At 42.0% G+C, this 15,036-nt stretch overlaps 1 protein-coding gene across 1 annotated transcript in view; it reads right to left on the bottom strand.

Annotated features, from left to right (window-relative positions):
* Positions 1 to 15,036, bottom strand: part of Camk4 (calcium/calmodulin dependent protein kinase IV) — a 224,219-nt gene that overhangs the window by 66,142 nt on the left and 143,041 nt on the right. The window contains exons 3-4 of the mRNA XM_038330633.1: positions 11,268 to 11,330; positions 9,441 to 9,523 (exon numbers count right to left, since the gene is read on the bottom strand). Of these exons, the coding sequence (XP_038186561.1) occupies positions 9,441 to 9,523; positions 11,268 to 11,330 (146 nt within the window). The remainder of the gene's footprint in view (positions 1 to 9,440; positions 9,524 to 11,267; positions 11,331 to 15,036) is intronic.

The raw sequence follows: 15,036 nt of genomic DNA, 5'->3' as shown, positions 1-15,036 counted from the left end.
ACCCTTCCTTTGATGCCCTTTTAGGATTCTTCTACTAAACGGACTTTTCTTAGACAATTTTTCATCTTTGCCACAGGGGTAGGTCTCTGGGACTTCAAATATTTCATTATAAATATTTTATTAGTTGAGCTGCTGGCCCAGGCCACGTGAGACTGACTAGTTAAGGTCAGTAGCAAGGAACTCTTCATCACAAATATGGGTTTATAACACGGCTCTGATAATAAGTGAAAATGTTAATGGCCAAGCCAGGAAGGATGAAGGTGGTGTGTGGACACGGGCCTCTGCAGGACTTGAATCATTCACAGAGCCTGGCAGCAAGCACTGCTCACAGGAGTCTACCAATAACTGCTCACACTATCGCCATTAATCGTCAAAGGAATGGATGGCAGAAAAATGTCAGGCTGAGGCCATCTGGACAAGTCCTTGGCAGATACCCTTTATCACCAGGCGCAAATGCACTGAGCTTGGAAGTGAAGCCCATCCCAAGCACCTTAGCTCTAGAGGGAGAGCATCTCAGCACATCCTGAAAGCAAACCTGTAAGCAGGGCTATAAGTGCGAAGCTATATAGTCTTAGACGTCACTATAATACTTCTTTGTAAATCTTCTTTGAAACTTATTTTTTAAACAATATCAAATGATTCAGATTCAGCAGAACAGCACACTTGCCTCCTGAAGTGACACACATTCCATTATATAAGTTAGCTGGCATCTTTTAAAAAATGGCAACGAAACTGAACATGCCTGGGCAGTCAAGGGTTTATATCTCTATACAAAATGTACTAGGGACTTTGATTTTCGAAAGTAATGAAAGTTTTCATTCACCGTGAGGAGTGTAGACCTTTAAAAAAACAGGAGATAATTTTTTTCCTTTGTTGTCTCTATATTGAAGCACATCAATTTTCAAGTTCTGTAAAATGATTGGAATGTGGTTCGGATACTATCAGAATCTTGAGATCATTTTCTGAGGTCCAAGTCACATGACTTCCCTACATGAGACAACTCCACAGAACTCCATCGCTGCTAGGCTAGCGGGCTCAGAGTTAAAACAAAATGTCTCCCAGTATCTTCATGACAACCTTGGCCCAAGGGCTACCCTGGGACCACCCTGGGAAAACAGCAGAGGGCAGCTTACCTAGGCTCTTTGCTACAACACCCTCTGCCTCAACAGCATCCTTCCTTAACTACTGTGTTTTTTTACTTCCACTGTTTCCTGTGCGGCTCCACGCAGGCCTCTTCTCCCCACTGATCTATTTTCCTTCATACCATGGTTCTTTCCCCTTAATTGCAGGGTAAGAACATATGGGCACTAAGTATTTTTCTCCGAGGATCTGGTCTAATGCACGACTCTGGCGCATTTGCTTCTCTCAGAATAATTGCCACAAATTAAATTGAGCACATCTCTATCCAGGCAGTTAGCGAAGGCCCTGCAGCTGAAGTGCTCAAATCTGATCATGTCCTGGGGCCTCAGACTTCCTGGCACAGAGATTATCAGCTCTACTGCCCTGCGTACCAATCACAGCTCTTTCTCAAATGGCAGGGCTATCAGGAAGCTGTGGTCCATGTGCAAGAGACATTGGACTAATGAAAATGTGTAGCAAAGGGCTGAATGTCAGAAGATAAAAGCTCCAACATAACACGAGTTTCAGGATAACTACAGCACTGTGCTGTTACACACAAAATTCTATTAAAGCGAATACTTCTGTGCCCCAATGTAATTGTATTTTTCCTTCATAAGCTTCTTTGACTGCTTTTGCACCTTTCATTGATGGCATCTTCATTTATATGCTTTCTTTAAGAACCAGAAGCTGTTAAACTCATGCATTAAAAAGCACTTGCAAAGATACCACTAGCACCCGCTACGTGGGAGCTGCAGGGAGGAGGGCAGGTTGTGAATCAATGTGGGTACTGGCTGGGGAGCTGCAGTCTAGGAGGAAGAGGAGGGCAAATCAAATTGCAGAGCTGGGAATGGGCCCAAGGGATTTCTAGTTCAATTCTTTCATGCTAGAAATGAGAAGTCTGGCCCAGCGACTCCTTATAAATTGCTGGAGAGTACACTGTTTATTTAACCATTCACTTGACAAATATCTCACCAGGGCTTGTTTTCTGCCTTGCTTAACATTGAAACGGAGACTGAGAAACAAATTACACCCCTATCCCCACTGCATGGTGCGTTTGGGGATCACTCTGCCCAGGAAGGTCCTTGCGCCCACTCTCTTCCAGCTGCTCCCTAGTTCCACGTACGAGAACCAGTTTTCCTCTAATGCCTTTATACTGTGCCTGCACTGATCAGTGTTTGGAAGCTGATGGCGGTATTAAAAATATCAGAATCCAAGTGAGTTTTCCTCGCATTTTTCTAGCTTTGGGTCCCTGGAGCTTGGAGGAAATGTGTGATGGAAACAAAGCTGGTGACGAAGCCAGCAGGGTGGGGAGATGCAGGGTTGTAAGGGAATACGTTGGACACATTTGGAAATCGGTTTGCTTGGGCGAAAACTGTTGAGTAGTTTTTGGGCTTCCCTGATTAAATTCATGCTTCAGAAAGAAGGGGATGGATTATCACCAGGGAGGAGTCCTTTGCTATGGAAAAGAAAATGGTAAGGCAGCAAAGGGCAGAAGCAATGGAAACACAAAGGGGATGTGGATGTATTTCAGATCTGCTAGGCAAAATCAGTGCCAACTAACTTAGTGGTGAGCTAGTTCACAAAGGCTGGGGCCAACGGGAGACAAGGGAGAATTGAGGGAAGAACACAGCGTTCCTCTCAGCACACAGTGTATTAGTGATGCCGGTGGAACCTCTAGGAAAATTCTACCACCGACTGTCAGTTTTTGCTTCTTGTCTCCACAGCTCAGCTGGTCACCAGTGTGGCTTGGGTTGCAGGTGTGTGCTAAAGTCACCTAAAGGGGACGTAAGATGTTTAAGGCAAAGGCAGGACTTGAGAGGTGGGGGAAGGAAGAAGACTCAGGAAAAGGATCAAGAGGGAGACTGGTGCGGGAGAATTGTCTATAATCTGTCCATCATGTTTTAAACAAATGCTGATTGGCCAGGCAGAAAGTATAGGCAGGAAAACCAGACAGAAAGTAGAAATGATGTAATGAGAACAGGAGAATTCTGGGAAGGAGGAAGTTGATTCCTCCCACTCTTGCCCAGACCACCGAAGCAGCAGGATGTAATCTGCACCACTGAAAAAAGATACTGAGCTACATGGCTAACATAGATCAGAAAAATGGGTTAATCAAGATGTGAGAGTTAGCCAGTGAGAGGTTAGAGCTAATGGGCCAATCAGCTTTATAACTTATAGAGATCTTTGTGTGATTTTCTTTGGGGCTAAACAGTTGTGGGGTACTGGGTCGGATAGAAACCCAAACAAGCAGGCCTGGCCCCTTCATGTTACAGGAAACACATAACGGAGGAGGCGGGTAAGAGCTCAGAGAGACAGAGGATGTCAAGACCCTTCTGGAACACTGGAAAGAATGCCATTGACCCAAGTCTACAAATAAGGGGATTCAGCCTCAGTGGTCACTCAGTTCTCCACAGACACTTTTGTTCTGGCCCTTGTCTATTCCCCTTTGCCTGTCACTATTTCTGTCTCCGAGTGCTCTTCTCCATTCTCATTATACGCTGTCAGGAGAGAAGGACCACATCTCTAACAGCACCGGGAGAAGAATCTGCCAAGTGTGAGCTGTCTGAACTGCTGATGATCCAGTCTGCTCCCGTACCAGGCCCGGCGAGCCACTGCACTGCTCGGTGTCTGGAAACATCTGGCCCTCTTGGAAATCCCACATAGTGGAAATTCTACCCTTGAAGCCTTCCACGGTTGCTTTCTTCTTGGCAGAGTAACTGAGGTCTGTCTGTGTTTTACTGAGTTTCTCATGCCTAGATGTTACTGGTTGTACATTCTTCTCTCCTTCAGTCAACAGCTGACAGCATCTGTGCTGCTTCTCTCTGGTAAAATGCCACACTTTCTATGCAGGCATCTGCCAGGAGCTGCTGTATTGCCCCCAAGGAAGAACAAAGGGAAACCTACTAAACTTGCTGAAAATACCCATGCCATTTCTGTGCTGTGAGAACAAAATTCCCCTTTCTTTCTCCAGCCCGGGAGGCTCAGATTGCTTACCAGCATCCATGAAAGAACAAAAGGCTAATTTAGAAGTAAGGCAGAATTGTATCTGTCAGATCAGGAATCCCTCCATCTTTACCCTTTTCCAAAGTTGTCTAACCTTGGGCAACTGATTTTCCGCATCCTTTGTCATTCTCTCTGCTTGTGAGGAAGATAGCGTTTCTCACCCTAAACGACTCTCGTAGACTCCCCGGACAATCCCTAGAGATTTCCCTGGAAGGACTTGTGTAACAAGGATCTCATCTGTTTCCCATAGGTTTCTTTCCATTAGAAAATTAATATGTTACCAGGGCTTCATATTAATATAATAAACAACTCTTGTTTATTCCATGTACCTACCTCACCTCCATTCTTTCCTCTACACCCAAGTTCGTACAAAAAGCACACTATATATTTGCCCTGAATCAGAATACATGTTTGCTCCACATATAACCATAAAACCACATAATGAGACATATTTGAAACATCTATATCTAAAACAAGTATATGCCTATTAATTCTCTGATTAACCTAACATTCCAGTAGGACAATATGATGCTTCATAACAATTGTCACCTTGATAGAATCTGGACTGCCCTGGGAGACAGACCTCTGGGCATGCATGTAGGATTATCTTGATAAAATTCAATGAAATGGGAATATGCAGCCACTGTTGGTGGCATCATTCCTGGCTGAGATCCTGAAATGTGTATATGGAGAGGACCACACAGCAGCACCCACCCTCTGCCCCTTGACTGCAGACACAATCTGACAGGAAGAGCTGTTTCAGGCTCTTGCTGCCTGGACCGTCCTGCCCCGATTTACTCTACCCTTCAACTGTAGCAGAATAAGCCCCTTTTTGTACTTTATCATAGCCACAGAAAAAGAGCTGGAGGCAGAAATAATGTTATAAAACTGATCTGAGGTTCTATTTTGGAGTAGGACTACTGACCCTGGCTCACATAGAAGGAGCATGACACAGTAGAGCAGACATGAGAGAATAATCACTAGGATTGGGAGACGGCAGGCTTGAGTCCAATCTTCTTTGTTACAGATTTCTGAAGCAGGTGATTCAACAGAAGTGAATGGGTTTCTACGATCCCCAGTTATTTGTTCTGTAAAATGTATATAAGGAGACCTACTCTGTGTATGTGTTGCTTTGAGGAGCAAATGAACCATCCTGGTGAAATGCTATGCAGACTGCCCTCTGGGTGGCCAGGATCCGGTGGCTAATTATCATTTATGGACAATCAGATACAGTGGATCTTCACTTCAGAGGATTAAATTCATGATGAATTTTAGCACAATTTTCATAGTACAGACTTTCCTGAATTTGGTTAATGCCATTATCAACCATGACACCACCCTGAAGAAACAGGGTAAGAAGTAGTCCTTACTTATGGAATTTTTGTTAGTGACAGTTTCCTGAAAATTCAGTTAGTCTCAGCTGTATCGGTTAAAAGTCTTAAAATATTAAGTAGATGGATCCACTAGTCTTGACCAGGTAATTGATGCAATTCACAGACTAAGTGCATGGAATATAGTCACACTTTCCCTTGGTTATGGACCCTTTGTAATTACTAAAAGGGCCTTTTAAGTTAGAGAAAGGACAGAAAAATAAATTCAGAGTCAGAGACATAAAATTCAAGCTCTGGTTTGAAACACACTAATATTTTCTTTAGCTCATGTCCCTGGAAAAAGAAAAAGGCCCACAAAGCCTGAAGAGTGAACGGGCTCAAGACGGCTTTATGCAAGACCAGCCCAGAGTGATTTACTTGAATTTTCTACATGGAAAATCAACTGTAGTTCCTTCTCTTGCCATGGTGTGAGACTGAATTTCTTAAGAAAGACTGCGAATTGACACACAGAAACCAAGCCCTCTGAAAGAACGTATGGCTGCTGAATTCAAGACCATTTATCTTAGTAATTATAGAGAGATGACTCGGCCATTAAAGGCTAGGTTCGCAACCAAAAACATCTTTAGTAATTTGATATGGAGATATCTACACGGCAAACAGGACTCCTTTTCATTCTGCTTTCCCCTGAAAGTTAAGTTTTCATAAGAGGAAAACACAACACACTAGTATTCATCGGAATGTCTGTGGTCAGCAATGGTGGTTAGGCAGGCTCCAGGCAAGCAAATGAAACAAGATAAATCAAACAGACTTACCTAACTTCTGGTGGCTGGAGAGGACACAGACCCAAGAGGAAAACCTTCTACTACCATTTTCCTAAACCAATGCACTCTCTAACTGTACTCTAAATACTGATCCTGTACTGTCAATAAGTAGACCTTTAAGAATCTGTGGTTCCCTGGCATAAAACAGAAGGGCCTTCAGGAGGCACCATTGAATCAGCCCAGTAGCCCCGTGCCTGCTCACACTAAGCTTCTTTTTTTTAACGTCAAAACTAAAGAAAACCTGCTCTCTAAGAGGTCAAAGCTTTATATTCTAAAAATCTCTCTATAAAGTGTTTGGCATTGGTAAGCAAAACCTTCTAAAAAATAAGCTAGGACAAAGGGATATACAAGGAATTCAGGTATTTCAAGTTTTAAGACAAAGTGAAGAAAAAAAAATGTTTAATTAGAAGTCTGGAGATTCTGCCGGGTTGGCTGTGAGGTAAGATACAATCATTTCCTGGGAGAGAAAAATGGAAAACTTACCTGGAAGCTCCAGAGTTTGCTTTATTAGGAAGCTACTGAGACAGATGCTAAGGTTTTAAGAGCTGAGATAGGATTGAGAAGAACTGAACTCTGGGACCATTCTCTTTCCTGCTATGTCAGAAATAAGTGGATTTCCATATAAAATGCATATATGCAGGTTATGTGACTTTTCTAAGACAGAAAAGGCATGATTTTCTTTTAAAATCCTACACCATTTATCCTGTGTATTTTTATGTAAATTCAACATGAAATACAGATACTACCAGACTTTGACTGTTTAATCTTTTATAGGTACCACAGAACAGATCTTTTACTACTAAACACAACCACCTTGACTCTAATGGACTAATGCAATTATCCCTCCACCTATCGCTCTGGCTTCATTAACTAGTTACCATTAGCACCACCACCAGACCAGGAATGAATTCTCACCATTGCCACTCAATAAATTAGAGTGGCCTAAGGTCACAGAAACAAACAATATTAGGATTTTCTTAGCTCTCAAGAAAAGGTAGTAGATTAACTAAAAATGCAGAATTGACTTCAATTTGATAAAATGTAAGAATCACTGCGAGTTAAGAGCATAATGGAGAAGCCTGGTGATGTCAGCCATGCCGGTAATGTGAACAACACTCAAGGCAAAACATGTCTTAAAGTCACTGGGACCATGCACGGTGGTGGGTACTTTATTGGCTCTCTGTCAGTCATCTAGGAAACAGGAGCACTTCATTTATTCCTACAAATGGAATTTATCAACAGCATTGTCATTCTTACTATTTTTTTTCCTAGAGCTGAATTAAATTTCATCGCAAATTCTCTCACAGAAGCTTCACACAAAGGGAAGGAGAGGCGCTGGATTACAATGAAGTCAAACGAAGAGAAGTGGCAGGCTGGTAAGAGGTAACTTCCAAGTGGGGCTCTTGTCTGCGGCTATTTATAACTAAAGAGCACGAGATTTCTATCTAATAGACCATAATTAGCTGAGAAATAAGCAAGATCTCCTTAGAGAGCTCTCACGGCTCCACAGCCAGTAGGATCTTAACTATAAATATATTACTGTACCCGGACGAAAGCCGTATCATAAAAAATCTCAGTTAAAGTGGTGTTACTAAAGGAGCCATTATAAATACATACTGGTAACACCCCAGAGAAAGGCTGTCTAAGCACATGGGAACAAGATGACTTCAGAATAAGATACATCCTAAGAAGGGCAGGACAGCTTCAAATGTGCTTCAAAGCTCACGGAGACTAAGCACAGTTCTCGGATTAGCTTACTCTGTGGGGCAGAGACAGATTCGGAACTGCGAGTCTGTCGTCAACCACCACCAGGCACACACACGCCCACACCCTTACTTATTATTAAAATAGTCAAAAAGTCACAGTTCTAAAGTCTACTCACTTGTCTTGCTCAGTTATTCTGGCTGTTACAGAGTGATCAACTGTTTAAGTCTTATAATCAATAGACATTTACTTTTCATTGATCTAGAGGTTAGGATGTGCGTGACCAGGACACTGGCAGATTGATTCTTTCTGAGGGTGGCTTTATTAGAGACACAGCCCTTTCACTGTCTCCTGGAGGAGGAGTGGGCACTCCCTTTGGGCTTCTCTCATAAGGCCACCAATGCCACCCATAGAGGCTCCCTCAGGACTCATCTCCTCCCAGATGGGCTACCTCTGATCCACTGACTTTGGAGTTAGGGTTTCAATATGTAAACCTGAGATCAACACAAACATCCAAGACCACTGTGGGATTCAGGATTAGTGTTCCTCTTTCTACAAGCAAAGCTGATCCCTTTTGATGCTTTCTTCTCTCAGTCCGCTCACTGTTACAGTTGCTTGGTCATTCGGGAAAGACTGACAGCATTTCTGACAGGATCCAGGCTCAGTCTTCTGGCTTCCCTTACCCAGTTATCTCTCACACCTGATTCTTTACCAAGACCCTTATGTCAGTTTCTCGTCCTTTCTATAAATGATGAATATGGCTTCAGATTGCTATCTTCACTCTCATTCTTTGTTGAACACCCTGATGAACACAGCACACGATCCCCCTGACCCACCCATAAGTCTCCTGAGTGGGCAGGGAGAAGGGACAGGTATGGAAGCCTAGAGCTGTTTTGACCCATAACTGCTCTTCCAGATTTTGGGGTATCCTCTTGTCTCCCATTCTCAAGCATCTTTGAGTGATGAGCTGCAAGCAAATCCCTCAAACTGGCAACCACAGGCCAGAGCATACCGTGCTTTACCTTGCAACATGGACCTGTTTACAAAGACTTACATACTGAAGAGGGCAGGTTAAAGATAATCACTTAGAGAATACTGACTTCATGAGTGTTTGGGTTATAATGAGAACACCATTTAAAGTATGTTCTCATAAAATAATCTCAAAAATATTACTATTTAACTAAAATAGAATGTGATTTTAGAAAATTTTACTTTTTTAACATAATAGTTTGTGAAGATAAATAGATATTACAGCACTTCTTTTTAAAATTACTTACCTGTATGTCTTACCAAACACCGTTCATCTCGCTTCCACATTCTTTTCAAGATTTAGTTTAAGAAAATATATCAATTCACATAATTCTTTTATTATGAAAATTTTTAGGAGATTTTTTTCCTTTCCAGTATTTTTTGGTGACATTGAGCAAACATTTTTGTTGTTTACCTGCTAGACCCAACTCACCTGTCAAACAGTTCTCCTCCCGTGACGAGCTCAAGGACCAGGCTGATTTCCATGGGGGTTTCAAATATTTCCTTAAGTTTTATCTGAGGAAAACACATACATCAAGAAAGAACATCAACAACTGCTCATCCCTATCTTCCTTAAAGTTGAATAAAATTATGGACAAAGCAATAGCTTGCATCAGCCATGGGCAGGGTCAGGTCAGTGAAAGTCCCCCATGCTCCCATTAGGAAGACTCTCATGAGGCCATAAGGCCCCTCTCTTTCTCAGCTGCTGGCTTTGTCAGTGACCTCAGGTTTTTCAAAAGTCCCATTCAATTATGACATTTTTTTTCATTTTGAAAAAAAAAATCCTTTAAAAACATTTCCAAAATTTACTCAAATGTTGCAGGGTTTTTTTTTTTTCTAGACTCAAAAACAAGATCCAACTTTACGAAACTGTTTGGAAGCATCATGGATGCTAAAGAGAAGAAATGCTTTCTCCTGGAAACAATGGATTTGAACTTAGGGTGTGGCAAAAGAGGCTGAGTCAGGTCTGTATGGAAAACACTCTTGAGCAGTTAGAGCCGCTTGTCTGTGATGGGTTGTTGGAAAGAGAGGTGGTAGAGATTCAGATAAACCAACCAAAAGTGGACCTTCCTCCAGACATTGGGGGATCTGGAGGCCAGCGCTGACCTCCACGTGAAGAATGCTGCACAGTGATTTCTTTAGAAAGAGGAGGCAGAAGAGGCACGGATAACGTGAATGTGATGGTTGAGTATGTCATGCTTGAGAACTGCTCACTCCAAGTCACCCAGGACTTCACTGCACACTGAACTCTAGTGCTGTCCCACACTGTGGACAACAATGGCCTAAGCCACTTGGGACGGCCCTGTTCTCTGATCAGCAAGCCTGCACAGAATGGCAAAGCACCTGTAGGAAGCTCTGGCCAGCGACGTTTGACAAGAGCCCCGCTGCAGAAGCTTCAGAGAGCCCTCAGCTGATGAGGCTCTTCCAATTTTCTCCTTAAATATCAACCAGGGAACTTATAAAAATGTGAAGCTGTCATTATGGGGCTGTGAGGACAAGTGAGAAGTCAACGCACCGAGGCATAGAAAATGACAAACACAGGGACGTGTGAAGCCGGGGTCCTGAATTGTGACCTACGGTCCACCTTCTTACCCATTAATGCTGTGTAGCGAAGTGTCCCTTTAATTCATATATCAAGTTGTACGCACTTTGCTTTAAGCATTACAGGTCATCAGCCCAGACATAACTTTCTCATACAAATAGGCTAAAAACATAGGTAGATGGCTTCATTTTGTAAAATCAAGTTGCTGCTGCGAAAATGATCTTGTTCTTTTTCACTCCGCTGATCCGGAAAGCTTTGCACTGAGCATTTTTTCTGTGTCGTCTGAACACAGAGCACAGCGGAGTGTCTGGGAACCACTCAGTCCTCCCATTCAGGCACATCATTTATTTGCATCTTTGCATTATTTCTGAAGCAGATACTCTCTCAAAGGCGGAAATGACTTTGGAAAGCAATGCCTTCTCCTTCTTGGGCCTTATCGGGAGCGGCATATTAAAGAGATAAGCAAACAAAAGAGGGAGAAAGCCAGTTTTTCACCAGAGCAAAATAAAACTCTCCAATTTTTCTCCTTTCATGCGTGAAAGGAGGCGTGCTATGCATTGTTAGTCCATCTAGTCCAAAACTGAGTGGATGTGTGAGGTACAGCCTTGAGCTAGGTCATACTGTCTGACAGAGAGGAAGAATCCCTCCTCCCCATAACAACGGTCCCATTCTACAGCCTTAGAAATGACTTGAAATTGTAAGCTAAAAGCCACTTACGATGTTCGGGTGTGAGAGGCGCAGCAGAACTCCTATCTCAGTTCTGACAATCTTTTTGTCCACCTAAAAGGCATTAAAAGAGAAGTCATGAACCGAAAAGGACTCCAACTTATAAAAATTTTGACTGTGCCAGAGATGAGACACATTGTTAGCCAAGGCAGCAAATAAAATGATCAGAGAGGTGTGCTGTCTCTCTGTCTCTGTTTGTCTTTCTCATCTCTGTGTCTCTGTCTGTCTGTCTCTCCCTCCAGTAGATCCAGTAACAGAGCACCCGATCTACAATACATTTTCCACGTTATCTACCCCATTTCCTATCAAACATCATAACCACCATTACCACTAGCACAAGTCGATCTCAGCTTGTCCCTACACTTCTTACTTTCATTGCCAGACGTCTCACCCAACCTCACAGAACTGCCAATCGCTTCACTTGCCTTCTTCACACAGAGTGGCCACACAACTCAACCTCACCCACAGGTACTGTCCCGTGGAAGGAAGACCACAAAAAGGGTTTCTGGCAGAACCAAGTCATCCTACGGTGTCCTCGCCAGAAGTTGTGTGCAAATAATCGATAAAATTCCTTTCATATTTTGAATTATGAGAGCAAAAAGGAGCAGACGTCACTGCTACCATTGTCTAGTTTCTATACTGTATGTCAACATAGGGAAAAATTACAGAGATGAAAAGAACTGCCCATATCCCCTAGCTCCTGTATTGTTATATAGATTCATTTATTCTTTGAGCCTTATAATTCTATGAGCCACTAAATTCTCTTTCTTCTTGTGATCCAGAGTTAGTTTCTATTGGTGATGTCTAAGAAACCCTAGTACAGCGATTCTCAACCTATGGGTTGTGACCCCTTTGAGGGTCACATTTTAAATACCCTGTATATTAGATATTACATTACAGTTCATAACCATAGCGAAATTACAGTTGTGAAGTAGCAATGAAAATAATTGTTTGGTTGTTTGGGGGTCACCACAACATGGGAACTGTATTAAAGGGCTGCGGCATTAGGAAGGTTGAGAAACACTGCATAGTTTCAACACGTGACATATTGGGGACAATGTCCACTGAATTCCTCATCTGCAAAATGCGAGATGCTCCCCATCTAATGTTCAGGAAATGAGAGTTTGGACACTCTGAAAGTCATGTGCAAACAGAAAACTTTAAGGGTAGTCTGTGGTGCACGTTTATAAACCCAGCTCTGGGAAGGCAGAGACAAATGGATCATTGGGGTTGTAAGCCAGTCAGCTGAGCCTCAATGGTAGGTTCAGGCCAGTCAAAGACTCTTTAAAAAGATGGGTGGCACTGGAGCCAGGACACCTTACATTGTCTTCTCGCCTCTACACACTCACACACACACACACACACACACACACACACACACGTGCACATGCACCTGTGCACACATGTGTACCCCACAACACATCTTCAATGTACCATTCACTGATCATGTGCTCATGCTAGCTAGCGTTCCTGTCATTTGAGATGTCTCAAGATCCAGGAGGGTACACATCTTTACATGTGAGTGTGAAGAAATCTATGCTCCATTCACAGGCAAACTGTGAGCGGAGCTAAGACACTGCAGAAGATACAGAAGTCTACTCTCTAAGTCACTGTTCGGAGGAGGAAAGGGTGGGCTTCAGGTGTAGTTAACACGGTATGACTCAAGACAAAGAATAATGTTTATCTGATAAATATTTTTTCTCAATGAAAATACTAAACTACAATGTTAAATTCTTTGAAAATAAAGACTATTCGGAGGAATTTCACAAATTTTATATGCTATTTTTCTTGGCTGCAACACATAATATGTATATATTTATATTTTTCCTGTCAAAAATAGTTTGCCAAACTCTATAGCTTTTTCATTAAAGAGTCACTATGTATAAATACCTTTAATTTTGTGATAAAGAAAAATATTCATAAGGAAATTGTAAAGAACTTATCTATAACTAGAGATCGTCATGACAAGTGAAACAAGACAACTTCATCAGAAAAACATTATGTTTTCTCTCAGCTACAGAATCCAGACACATGGAGAGAAAGAGAGAGAGAGACAGAGAGATTCAGAGAGACAGAGATACAGGGGAGAGAGGGAGGGAGGGAAAGAGGGAGGGAGGGAGGGAGGGAGGCTCACAGGATCAAATAACATGAAAGCAGAAGGGGAACTATATTTGAGACAAATAAAGAGATCAAGGTTGAAGGGAGCAGGAGCAGAAAAAGGACAAGAAGAACAAAGCTGAAACTCAATGCTATACATAACAAAACCCCATAATTTTCACACCAATAAAAAATTAAAAACATTCCCAGCCCAGTAAAAAATTCACTATCACATATAATAAAATACAATTACAGAGTTAAGCTAAAGCTTCATAACCACGGAAATTGTTGTTATTTGTGAAATCATTTAGAAGACTCAGTATTTTTACATATCCATGCCGAAGAAATTTAAGCTATTATCTGCTACTATTGTGTTTTCTGTGCTATAATACTCTGACCAAAAGCAACTTGGGGGGGGGGGGGAATGGCTAAGTTATACTTCCAGGTGATAATCCATCACTTAAAAAAGTCATGGTATGAACTAAACCAAAAAGAGAAGAAACCATAGAAGAACACCAGCTCATTTACTGGCTCACCCTCAACTAGCTCACTTCTAAAGCCCAAATTTACCTGACTAGGAAAGACGTTGCCCACATTGGACTGAGCCTTCCCACAGCAATCATCGGTCAAGATAATCTCTTACAGACATGGCTACAGGCCAATCTTATTGAGGCAGTTCTTCAGTTGAAGTTCCTTCTGCTTTGGTGACTTGAATTTGTGTCTAGCTGACAACAAGAACTAACCAGGACAGCCATTAATAGCTACAAAACAAAAATGTGTTCTTTTTACATTGGATGGATGGCAGCTGGCGACTCAGAAACCTTATTAATGTTATGTATGAATATCCCACACAAAAATGAAGTGTCAGTTATAAATTCTATCTAGAGAGGGACAGGGATGATATGATCTGTCAATCTTCATAACTGCCAGCTAATACAGGCAATAACATGGGAGGGCAGATTCATTGGGAGCAGAGACAAACAAGCTGGCAAGAAACTGACTTCAGCAACTGTGTGTCATATTGACAGGCTCTAGGGCTTTCTCTGTGAAAGACAAAGAAAAGACACATTTTATTGCATCCATCTAATGTTCAGCTACTCAAAACGTTTAGAGACTGCCTTACCAGTCTCCCCTGGAGACTGAATTAGAGCTGCTTTTCCCAATTTTGACAGAGTATGTGTTGAGCAAAATTCTTCCAAGTGCAAGTAACCAACACCAGCTCAAGCTTATCTGTGCTCTAGTGGAAAATGCTGGCACATGGAAACGCAGATCTGTCTGCAGAGAGCCAAATACAGAAGCTCAGACTCAAACATCTCTATACTAATATCAGACAATTTTCTCATTGTTTTGTTTGTATTCAATGCATAAATCTATATGTAAGAGACATGTGACTCTAACAGGACCAAGCATGGGTAAGGCGCCATCTCCTTTGATCAGCTTTGAGAGAACTGGAGTGTCCGGCTGGGGCAGGACCTGAATCTCCTGAAAACTGGATGTTGCCAGATACAGAAGCCTCCATTAATGATTGTTTTGTTATTTGTTTCCTCTTTTATTTGCTTGTCTAAAATACTGAAATGTTGCTTTCTTTGCTTTATCCTATGTCCCAGACTAATTAATAAATCATCAAATATTATTAATTTATAACAATTCTTGCAAAAGTAGG

This window comes from Arvicola amphibius, chromosome 5 (assembly GCF_903992535.2).
Source record: "Arvicola amphibius chromosome 5, mArvAmp1.2, whole genome shotgun sequence".
Taxonomy (NCBI): Eukaryota; Metazoa; Chordata; class Mammalia; order Rodentia; family Cricetidae; genus Arvicola; species Arvicola amphibius.
This window is presented reverse-complemented; position numbering and strand designations above follow the sequence as displayed.